At 35.5% G+C, this 12,501-nt stretch overlaps 1 protein-coding gene across 1 annotated transcript; it reads right to left on the bottom strand.

Moving 5' to 3' along the window:
* Positions 1-2,476: 2,476 nt before the first annotated feature.
* LOC140880509 (aminopeptidase M1-like) lies at positions 2,477-7,442 on the bottom strand. Its single transcript, XM_073285018.1, has 19 exons — positions 7,080-7,442; positions 6,837-6,985; positions 6,389-6,491; positions 6,129-6,318; positions 5,961-6,054; positions 5,709-5,862; positions 5,430-5,534; positions 5,216-5,332; positions 5,020-5,133; positions 4,744-4,926; positions 4,355-4,658; positions 4,154-4,275; positions 3,920-4,015; positions 3,668-3,844; positions 3,473-3,587; positions 3,313-3,380; positions 3,150-3,227; positions 2,954-3,031; positions 2,477-2,856 (listed from the first exon to the last, which is right to left on the bottom strand). The coding sequence occupies exons 1-19, from the start codon at positions 7,302-7,304 to the stop codon at positions 2,674-2,676; spliced, it is 2,655 nt and encodes an 884-aa protein (XP_073141119.1). The 5' UTR covers positions 7,305-7,442; the 3' UTR covers positions 2,477-2,673.
* Positions 7,443-12,501: the final 5,059 nt, after the last annotated feature.

Below are 12,501 nucleotides of genomic sequence, written 5' to 3' on the forward strand. Positions count from 1 at the left end.
TTTGGGTATCTGTGCTATCCTTGGTTTCGCCCCTATGCTCCGCATAAGCTCTCCCACCGCTTTTCTTCATGTGTCTTCCTTGGTTACTCCCTTACCCAGAGTGTCTATCTGTGTTTTGAGCCTTCCTCTGGCAGAATCTTTGTCTCGCGTCATGCTGTTTTTGTTGAGTCTGAGTATTCTTTTGCTAGTGGTGGCACTGGTGCTGGTTCTCCTCCTGAAGTGCTGCCTGATAGTGTCCCTTTGGAGGATTCCCCGTCTGGCGATTCTTCACCTCCTTGTCCTCCTGCGCCGTATCTCGTTCCACCCTCCTGCTCCATCCAGTCTCCACCCGTCGTCGAACCCCGCCCCACTACCCCTCGGCCTCTTGAGCCACCTCTCGAATCAGTCACAGCCACCCCACCTATACCCTCGACCTCTCATCCTATGGTTACCCGCTCCAGAAATAATATATTCAAGCTCAACCCTTGCTTTGCCCTCACTGCTATCATTGACACCACTCCATCTGAGCCATCATCGCACACTATAGCTCTCAAGGATCCCCGTTGTCATGCCGCAATGTCTGAGGAGTTTGATGCTCTTCTTCGCAATGACACCAAGAATCTTTTTCCATCTGTCTCTTCTCAGAATGTGGTCGGCTGCAAATAGGTGTTTCGGATTAAGCAGAAACCTGATGGCTGTGTTGACCGTTATAAAGCTCGCCTTGTTGCGAAGAGATTTCATCAGCGTCCTATACCTAACTACACTGATACTTTTAGTCATGTGGCAAAACCCACTACAGTTCGCATTCTTTTATCCCTTGTTGTTTCCTATGGGTGGCCTCTCCGTCAGATGGATGTCAATAATGCTTTTTTGCAAGGTCAACTCGATGATTGTGTGTATATGGTGCAGCCGCCTGGGTTTGTTGATCCTAATTTTCCCTCCTATGTCTGCAAGTTGAACAAAGCCATTTATTGTCTTAAGCAGGCGCCCCGTGCCTGGTACACGGTCCTTCGGCAATTTTTAGTCAGTCTTGGCTTTACTGCCTCCCGTGCTGACACATCTCTTTTTATTTACTGTTCTCGGGGTGTTACTATGTATCTTCTTATCTATGTTGATGACTTGATTCTCACAGGAAATAATTCTGGCGCCATCCAAGACTTCATTGATCAGTTAAGCCGTCGGTTCTCTGTCAAGGATCTTGGCTCCTTGTCTTATTTTCTTGGTGTTGAAGTGGATTCCTACTCAGGGGGCCTCCGTCTCTCTCAGAAAAAAGTATCTGCTTGATATCCTTACACGAGTTAACATGGCAGTATCAAAGCCGGCGCAGTCTCCTAAGGCTTCGTCCCCTGCGCTCCACCAGTCTGATGGCTCGCCCCCTGTCGATGCCACTGTGTATCGTCAGACGGTTGGTTGTTTACAGTATCTCTCGTTTACTCGTCCGGATATTGCTTTTGCTGTGAACAAGCTATCTCAGTTTATGCACTCTCCATCCTCTGTGCATTGGGGGCGGTACATTTCGAACGGAACCCAAACATGTTCGAACTTTTTTCGAACTTAATGAACTCGAGCTGAACCCAAACATGTTCGAACTTTTTTCGTTTCAAACTCGAGCCAATATTATTTTGTTTAATAATTCGCAATAAGTCGCGAGCCGTAATATTTATTAATATAATATATTGATATAATAAATATATGTACATTTTGAACCTTTTTCGTACATTTTGAGATTTTGAACAAAGTTTTCGAACCTTAATACTTGAGCAATAGTTCGAATAGTTCACTAATAGGTTCAAATATTTCGAGCCGAGCTCAAGCTAAAATGTTTGAACTTCGAATCGAGCTCGAACTCGATTATAATTAATTCTAGCCAAACTTTTATTCGGCTTGATTATTTGGTTTGTTTGCTCCCATAAGCTGAGCATCTTAAAGCATTAAATGCTGATAAGACATGGATGCAACATTCCATAAGATGTTCAACTAGGTATCTTACATTTTTTACAAAAAAATAAATAAATAAAACGCAACAAGTTGGGGCTAGCTCAACACGCACCCATGGTTCCAACGTGCAAGAGAACACACATACACACACATACATACATATATATATATATATATATATATATATATAATTTTGATCACCTGCACCCTAGGATGCAGAATTTTTTGTGTGCGACCACTAAAACCCGATACGTAAAAAAAAAAACCACTAAAACCCGATCGCACACGAAAAATCCTGCACCCTAGGGTGCAGGTGATCATGACTATATATATATATATATATATATATATATATAATATTAAAATTTGAAATAATCATAAAAGAATATACTTTTGATAATTCTATCATTTTGTTTAATATTTTATTTAAAATAATTAAATTAAATTATAATAAAAAAGTGAATGTTTTTTTTAATGTTTAAGATCGTGCTAATCTAACTTAAGCTTGAAAAACTGAAAATTTCCTCCACGTTTTGAAAACACTTTTCAGGATCTTGCATAAAACTAGGCTCAAGTTCAACAAGTGTATCCAAATAGGATTAGAATTCTCATATCAGGCTAGAGTATATTGGATTTGAGAGCGTGTGAATATGTATATATATATATATATATATATTGACAAGTTATAATGCTTTAGTACTATTATTCAAATAGTTTTTTAGACCCGACCGTAAAATTACTTCCAAGAAGAGATGACTATTTGCGGGCTAATTCCTTGACCAACTCTTTAAGTATATCCTGCTCTTGCTTAATGTGTTCCATCCATCTTGCTTTGATTCTCACAAGTTCCAAGCTTTGTTTCAGATTCATGTCCACAGATGGGACCCCATGATTCTTGAAAAATGTTTCTACTTCATCTGCCATTTCAACACTGCAGAACTGAAACAAAAAAATATGGAGCGGCGTCGGGTTTATAATCTTGTTTCGAATTTGTTATGGAAAAACTAGTGGAAATGTAGTTCTATCAACCACTCACTGGTGTTACTATGTCTCGAACAAAATGAGTGATAAGCATCCCTCCTCCCCATTTCTTCATGATCAAATCCCAATTCTCCTGTATCGCGTGATTTTTTTGAAACAATCTCGCAAAAGAGAACACACAGAAAGCAAAGAAAACAAACGCGATTCTGACAAAAAGTTAACAATTAAAGTCTAACAGTTTAAGCGTTTACTTTCAACCACATCCATGCTATGTCACGACCTTCCCAGCTGATTCCCAAGAGTATATAGATCGCATCTTGATTACGAAACTGGATAGATGGGGACATCCTTAAAATTTTCTGTTCAATCAAGAAAATGGTTCTTGGTGATTATATTTATAGCATAGTATATTACCTCATCAGACAACATCAAATCTAGAACTTCTGAGACTATAGTGGGGTCTGAACAAGATCCCATGCAGCCTGAAAAGATTCATATCAATCATTAACTTAGAAGGGATTTTTAGCATCTTAACATTGCCATTTTACTAGAAAAATTCAACAAAAAAACGTACGCAAAATTCTAGTCTTTTCCAGCACAGAATCAACGTCTCTGTATAACCGAAGAAGAGATTCCCAGCCACTTCTATCTCCAATGCTTGCATTTCTCATCACTGATACATAAGCAGCCTGTTGAAATTTCCAGCTCTTTAGAAAATTTTGGTGACAAACGAAAGAGGGGCGTGAGAAAGTGAATTTGTGATGTTTACTTTTCTGGTGTCCACTGGAAGCAATGAAGTGTTTCTATCATGCAAGAATGCATGAAAACGCTTCATCGCTTCTTCATGAGTCTGACGATGACCAAACTGTGCCAAGGCCATCAGAACTTCTTCCCTTATTAACGAGTTTAACCGGCTTTCACCCGGTGTTGCGTCCCAACCAAGTTTCTGCCCAAGAAAATATAATGTCCAACCGCGAGGAAAAGAAACGAGCTTTGATTTTTTTTTAAATGAAATTCTCACCACAGATGATCTGAGGAGATTGGCGAAAAACAACTTCAAATCATTTGCCAATCCTGGTATGGCATCTTGTATGATTTTTACCGCACTGTAGCTCACCTGTAGTGATGATATGCAGATTCGTTGGCCAAACCATGTGATTTCTACATTATGTCGCATGCTCTATGTATTTCCTATATTTCAACTGTTTCTAATCAATATTCAAGTTCCTTTCTGAAATAATGAGAAATTCTGTACCTTGATAAGTCTTGATAACACAACATATTCACGTTCCTTTCTGTATGTATCCATCAGAGAAAGCAAATAAGAGAATGGAGTCATGCAAGCTTGACAGAGAGCGAATGTATCATCCAAAAACCCTGAGGGAAGAACAAACATTAAGCAAAAGATTTGCCAATGAATTGGATTTCAAAAAGGTTATTAGAGAGTAGAATTCACCAAATTCATCTGCTGCAGACAAGCAGTTTGTAGCTACAGCTTGACGTAGTCGAGTAGCAAGATTGTTTTCGTATTTCACCCTATAGAAACCACCCTGGTGGACGTTTAATTTGATCCACCATGTTTCTTCAGAATAGTTTAAGGTGTTCGTTTTGTCCGAAGAACAGAACAAATCTTCTAATCCCAACTTCCCATGTTTTGTTTCTAACAGAAATTTCTTCTGCACGTCGTATGAACCAATTGACAGAGTCAATGGAACGATCCATTGAGCATCGCTATCCAAAGCTGAATATAGAAATTGTGTCTGCAAACCACATAGAATGGTATCATAATAAATGTTCGACAAACAAAATTATCAGCTTCTGCTCAATAGAAACAAAAACAGATACCTGCTCAAATTCCAAAGTATAACCATTCAGCTTCACGGTGATAACCGGATAACCCTTTTTCTTGGTCCACATGTTCATCATCGTGTTAACTTCTACTCCAGAGGTTTCTGATAAAACATCCCATAAATCTTCTGTTTTTGCATTTTTGAATGCATATCTAGTCATGTATGAGGCCAAAGATTTCTGAACAACAAATAAGAAACAAGATCAGGAGATTCGTGGATCATGTCCATGAGGTGAAATCTAAGTTAAATAAGCATAGTCTTAACCTTATACCTGGAAGATATCATCACCGAGAAAATTCTGCAACATCCGAATAACAGACGACCCTTTTTCGTAGCTTATATCATCGAAGTATTCATCAACTGATTGAGCTCTAGGTATTTCCACCTGTAGAAAAGAACTCGAGAAACTATTCGTACAAACAGACACATAAATACAATATTATCACTACGAGCTCATTTTATCACACCTCTATAGGATGTGACTGTTCTAATGCATCCATATGCAGGCCATCCACGGTTTCTTGAAGAAATTGATTCCAAATTTTCCATTCTGGGAACAATCTGTCAGTTGCTAAATAACTCACCTAAATAATCAAATTCCAGAATAAGATAATAGACAATTTTATCATGATTTTATTCCAATTTATGCAGATCAAAATACAGTAGAAACAACATAACTACCCAGGTTGCAAAGCCCTCATTTAGCCATAGATGAGTCCACCATTCCATCGTTACCAAGTTACCAAACCAGTGGTGAGCAACTTCATGTGCCACAATAATTGTAAGCTGGCACAGGAAAAAAAAAACGATTCAAGAAACGTGGAGGGAGTACAATAGTAATGTCAAACACGTGCTTTTGGGTAAAAGACACAACACCAGTCATCAAATAAGCATTAAAAACGGTGCACATTTGATGAAAATTACAAAATTTTGGGAACTACATTTAGAAATGAAACATACCCTCCTTATTTCAGCTGCAGCAGAATGCAATTCATCTTTCAGTAACTCAGCTTCACGAAATGTTATCAGACCATTATTCTCCATTGCTCCACCAGAGAACTCAGGAACCGCAACCATATCAAGCTTGGTAAGCGGATAAGGCATCGAGAAGTATCTGCAAACCAGTCATAGATGTTTCTCAAATGACTTTCATAAATGCATTTCTCGTAGTTGTTCAATAACTATTTGAAATTAAATTAGGATATGACATACATTCCAAAAAGATCTAGTGTTTTCACTGCAATGCTTAGAGCTAACTTCCCCTTCTCACTTTGACCAACAGGACAATATGAACGAACTTTGGTTCCTGCCAAAACCATCGAGACTTCAGAATGCCTAACAAATAGCAAAAATGACTGATCGATTTTTCATACGCCTTACCGTCATCTGTCATATCTTCGACATAGTCGAACAAACCAACCACAATAGCAACAAGATAAGTCGACATGATCACTGATTCTTCAAACTGAACTGTCTTGAGGGGACCGTTAATTTTCTCATCCAAGATCGGCATATTGGAAAGTGCCGTCAACTCAGATGGGACGTTTTCTAGCATAATCTTGAAGGTAGCCTGACATGATGATGGAGTCAGAGCAGTGAAGCTACATAGTTAGAATCAGATATAGCCCTATGTAATTGACCTTGAAAGCGGGCTCATCCCAGCATGGGAAGCACCTCCGTGCGTGCACCGCCTCAAATTGTGTAGCTATCATATTCTTTTTCTCTCCTTTATCCAAGTAAGTACTGCAGAGATTCATATCTCTATTAAGATAGATGGTTGAATTTCGACAATTTGTTCATACGCTTGTGTCAAGAACAAAAGTTAAAATAAAGTTTCCTCCAGCCTCCCCCGTTAACACACACTCCTATCCTATGCATATCCATGACATGTTCAAGACAAAAAGGTGCTGTGAGATGATGTCAGGTTATTTTTTTGAAACGAAAAAATATTACATTTTATGCCAGGGTTCACTCGTCTCACGGATGAGACCATTTTAGAGAATTGTTAATCCAAGTAGATAGTAATAGCAAGTTTTCATTTCAAAATGCTGTAAATCAGACAAACGAATAGAGAAAAGAAAATGGTACCATCTGTACAATCCCCTGCAGTTTTCATCAAGCACCCCTGAAAATCCAATCTCCAATACTCCATTTCCCACATCCAATATTGTCTCATCAAACACCAGCACAAGAATCTCATCATCATTATCCACCAAGATATCAGATGGAACATATTTCTGCAAAAAAGAATTTTATTATGATTAAACAAAACAAGAGGGACTTTCTTTCTTTAAAGCACGCTATGACAAGAATCCAAGAAAGACCACGTACCAGGTTTTGCGAGTTGGTGAAGGAAACATGAGTTATAACTAGTTCAAGGGCATTAAGGACTAGGAATCTTGTTGGGCGATGGATGGAGATATGAATCAGCACAATCCCAGAAAAATCACAAGCCGAAAGATCAGGTTTTATGGTGAGCTCGTAACATTTGGGAACTACAAAATCCGGAAGCCTTGCCTGCCCTTTGAACTGATCCACTTTCTGGTCCAACTCCATCTACTTTGGAACAACTTGCATTCGGTATGTACGTATTTTCTGCCTCAGTCAGCAGATGAGATTATCAATTTCAAAGCCCTGTCTCGTTAATAAGTTTCTTACATTTGAAAAGTAGTCGCCACTCAGTTTTTTTATATGAAAATGCAACTTGTACACATCACATGGGTTTGTCGATCCTCTGCATTTCCATGGTGATGATCGACCAATTTTCATTTGGGATCCATAATTTTTACGTGAGACCCACATGAAAATTGTCGGTGGTCCAATATGCATGAAATTTTATCCGAAAAAATTATTTCCAAAGTTCATTTAGGATTGTTGGATAATTTAAATGCAATGTATAATTCAATAGATACTCTTCGACCACATGAAAATTGACAGTGTTCATGATTGACCAATTTTCATGTGGGATTCATAATTTTTATGTGAGACCCTAATGAAAATTGTTTGTGGTCCAATACAGCCGAAGACTTTTTATATGAAAAAATTATTTTTAAAGTGCATTTAGAATAGTTGGGTAATTTAAATGCAATGTGTAATCAAATAAATACTGTTCGATGTACATGTAGAATAACTTTTTTTATTTAATTAAAACTCGTGCGATGGGTGTTATTTTAAGAAATTATTGATTAAAATAAGTACGAGTATTTGATTGATTACTTAAAATATAAATAAATTAAATTGAGAATCAATTTGCATTAAAAAAACAAATAAAATTTACAAATTCTGAAAAATTTCCATTGATTTTTTTGGCAACTATCACTATCATATATCAAAAAAATTTTTTTTTTTGACGTAATCATATATCTAAATTTTAAACCATTCGCATTTGTAATTTTGTACGTTAGAACCCCTGTATCCCGATAATCTATATATAGGTAATAATAAATATATATTATAATGATTAATAAATCTTTTTGGGAAAAATTATTTTTTATAACTGAAATAATATATAAAAAGAATTAATATAGCCATATCAATTGACATTGAAATATTTTTGACTTGGTTGCGATAATCATGTTGATGGTTACGTAAAGTACATAAAATAACTTCATTATATATTTAGATTCCAAAAATTTGTATAAAAAAATTATTTTATCACAAACGTTAATAGACTTGTTTTAATTAGACATCATAACTTGCAACATAATACGTTTCTATGTTACATTTTCATAGCATTGAAAATAGATTTGTGCTCAAACTCAAAATAATAGATACATAAAGCATGGATATAATATTTATTTACTAATTTATTTGTTAAGCATTAATATGACCCAAAATATTATCATTGGTACGGTCCAAATACATTATAATGATATGGTCCAAATAGGTTTAAATGACATGACCCGAATAAAAAACCAGAAACCTAGCATATTCATTCGTTTAGTTCTCTTTCCCTCGCTCAACCCTTGAGCAGATTAGGAATGACAATGAGTCGGGTATAGGTAGGATATCGTGCCTCTATCCCCATACCCATTTATTAAATCCATCCCCATACTCATACCCATCGGATATTTAATTTAATCTTCATCCCCATACCTGTCGGATGATCGGATATCCATACCCTACCCATATACTCATTTATTGTATATACTCCATAAAAATAATTTTTTTAAAATTTTAATTATTTGATAAAACTATACTTATTTACTAGATTTTCATATCAAAATTTTTAAGATAATAAAAAAATAAAACACCGAAGAAAATTTACAACCAAAGACTTATATAAAAAATAAAACTTCTAAAAAATAGCATTAGTTTTATATTAATAATTTTGGGAAAAATCCCGGTTCAGTCCTAAATGTTTGGATACATTCTCGGTTCAGTTCTAAATGTTTGAACGTTCCCGGTTTGGTCCCAAATGTTTTTCAAAAATTTTCGATTCAGTCCTAAATGTTTTTATGTTCCCGATTTGGTTCCAAATGTTTTAAAAAATTTCCAGTTCAGTCCTAAATATTTTAGGTTCCAGATTTCGTCCTAAATATTTTCCAAAAGTTATCGATTTGGTCCTTCCATCTACAAACAAAGTGTGATAAAAAAAAACTTACAAACAAAAGACAAAGTTAAATAAAATAGAAGCTAATAATAATAATAATAATAATAATAATAATAAATGAACAAGAATTTCTTTCAAATGAAAATATAATATAAATTATGCAAAATAAAATTATAGAATAAAAAAATAATTGAACCGTGCAATCTTATAGTTAAAAAAATTATCAATCACAAACAAATAAACAAATGTTTTATCAAATAACTAATATTACTTATTTCACAAAATATTTGAAATTTTCAACAAATTTTTCAAGAGAAGAATACTTATGGTTAACAATTGAGAAAATATAATGAATTATTTGACCACTATTGAAGTAGTGATATGAAATTAAGTTTTATTTAATAGCAAATTTTTCTCAAATACTAATTTTTTAAATTATAAAAAGAGTTTTAAAAAGATATATATCTTTTTCCAACCTCCAGATTTTTTCTTAAATGTGCAAGTATCGTGAGTGAGAATATAACTGGATGTAAACTGGATAGAAAAAGTACAAGTGGATCATGTCAATTCCTTGGGGATAGATTGATCTCATGGTTTAGTAAGAAACAAACATCCATTGCAACCTCTACAACAGAAGCTGAATACTTGGCTGCAGGAAGTTGCTGTGCTCAACTGCTTTGGATTCAACAACAGTTGAGGGATTATGGAATTGAAGAACATGATTCACCAATATTTTGTGATAACACCAGCACAATTGCAATCACTTACAACCTCATTCTTCATTTAAGAACAAAGCATATTGAAGTTAGACATCATTTTATCTGTGATCATGCACTCAAGAAGAATATTCGACTGGAGCACATATCAACGGAGCAACAAACTGCTGACATCTTTACCAAACCACTTCCATTTCTAAGTTTTCTTACTTTCGAAATATTTTAGGACTTATTGAATTAACTTAAAATTAGTTTAGACATTGCAAATTGACTAAACAGTTTAGCATGACCTAAACTAAATTCTTCTCAAAATCATTAAACTGATTTTCCTTATTATCCAAAATATCTCACTTTACTTGTTTACGAAGATTTAAAACTTTCCTTAACTATTTAACTTGATATAAACATATATTAAGGGGGAATATTGTTGATTCTTTTGCAGTTTATCTCGTAGGCGCATAACAGATATATATATATATATATATAATATAACACCATATACTACAAAATAGCGTATTTTATTAATAAACACCATTTACAATATCTATTTCATTTTCCACAGCCATTTTCCAAAGGCAAAGATGTTCCTCCAGCGGGCCACCTTCCACCTCCTCCAAGCCATGGAAAAGGGTCACCACCCTTAACTCCTTCTTCAGGAGCAGCAGCCGTATGCCCTCTCGGCAAAGGACATACGCAGAGTTGTTAATCCCAAGCACCTGCTTATATTTTTCAAGACGACGAACCTCATCAGGACCAAGGTCATTTGGGCCTCTGAACTGCATCCGTATTAGTTTTGCTCGAAGACGAGCAAGCTTTTCCTCGACAAAATTTTCATGAGCAATTCTCCAATTTTCCATTATTTACTTCACCTCTTCCTTTTTATAGACTAACAGTTCAGTTATCGAAGAGTCTCTAGCATTTATTACTTTAAAATATTGAGAATATAAAGAGTCTCTTACGCATACTTTCACAAAATAAGGCACTGTTTATGAAAAAAAATCTCTGAAATTTGATTGCATGTAATCATTATCTGATAACATAGTTTTTCGTGCTTACTATTATTTCAGTTTACCTTTGTTTACTTAGTAGTTGCATCGATACAATTTAGGTAAAACGGTTCAAGCACAAAAATTCAGTTTAGTAAAAATTCCTTTATTGATACTTGAAATTAAAAGGCTACAATCACACACTTTTTATTTCCCTCATCTTGAGAAAAATCTCAAAACTCCAGTTCGTCACCCATGCTCGTAGAGGAGCAACTGAAGGATCCATTAGCTCATCGGTTGCAATATGAACCAATGTGATATACGCTTTACTGAGCATCATATAGAGAACATTCTTATCCTTAAAAATGTCTCTGGGTTCAAATGTATCCAGTGCTATCATGTAGTACATCGCCCTCTGAGCTATTTCCTTTGCATCCTCAAATTTCCTGGGAGGAAACTGAGCATGATGATACATGTGGAGCTCTTCTATCTTCAACCAGACCTTCATCACTTTTTCAAACACCATTTCCTCGATCTTCTTCTTTTCAATCTCAAAGTAACTCTCTCGACATGCCTCACATACCACGAATGGACTTTGACCAAAACCGAACAAGGGAACACTGTTACTCATATTTCTTAGCTTAACTAAAGTTATAAAATCGGCTACACTATATTTCACTATTTATAGTTGAAACATATAGTATTTATAGAGAAAAATATATGTACTATCTCCCGCCTTGCTGTACTATGTGTTTTGAATTTCAAATTATTCTGTGTGCCACGTCATTTTTGTGTCGTATTGACCAAGTCATCCATGATACAACAATTCAGTTTATCATAAACCCTAAGTTTATCCTAACTTCTCTTACGATTGCTCTATTGATTCACAGGGAACCATTTCAATGGCTACTTCATCCGCAGTTTACATTCTCAATGCTCTCGCCGTTGATTTTAAATCACTGTACGGAATGGATAAACCAGGCATATCCAAGGTTTGCACTGCTCTGGAACAATCTGGACTTCGGCCTTTTCTGGATATCAAAAACTTGAATATCTATCAAATGGACTTGTTATCGTTATATCACAATTGTACACTTAAGGATGATGGTGTACTGTTACTTTCTCTCGGCGGACACACCATTCAAATCAGTGAAGAATTTTTTGCCAATACCTTCAGTTTACCTACTTCAGGTAATACTGACTTCAATATTATATCAACTACTGATATTACTAAAATGCAAAGCATGTTTTCTGGCTCAAGTCAACCGATTTATCTGTCTAGATTCAAAAGAGACCTAAAGCCTGAATATCAAATGCTCGCCGATATTGTTGCCAAGAGTATTTTGGAAAAAGGAGGGTCCTTCGCCAAATTAACTGTTGGAGAAAAAGTTCAAAGTAATGACTGCTATCATGAAAGGTGTGAAGATCAATTGGAGTAATATCCTTTTCAATATCTTTGTTCAAATGATGACACCGACAAAGAAATCTTCTGGATATAT

This window comes from Henckelia pumila, chromosome 2 (genome assembly GCF_033568475.1).
Source record: "Henckelia pumila isolate YLH828 chromosome 2, ASM3356847v2, whole genome shotgun sequence".
Taxonomy (NCBI): domain Eukaryota; kingdom Viridiplantae; phylum Streptophyta; class Magnoliopsida; order Lamiales; family Gesneriaceae; genus Henckelia; species Henckelia pumila.

Excerpts from the sequence above, each read along its gene's own strand:
- LOC140880509 (XM_073285018.1), bottom strand. The coding sequence starts at position 7,304 with ATGGAGTTGGACCAGAAAGTGGATCAGTTCAAAGGGCAGGCAAGGCTT. Across the intron at positions 4,016-4,153 it reads TGTTATCAAGACTTATCAAG|GTGAGCTACAGTGCGGTAAA; the intron begins GTACAGAATTTC and ends TCATCACTACAG. Across the intron at positions 3,845-3,919 it reads ATCTCCTCAGATCATCTGTG|AAACTTGGTTGGGACGCAAC; the intron begins GTGAGAATTTCA and ends TTTCTTGGGCAG.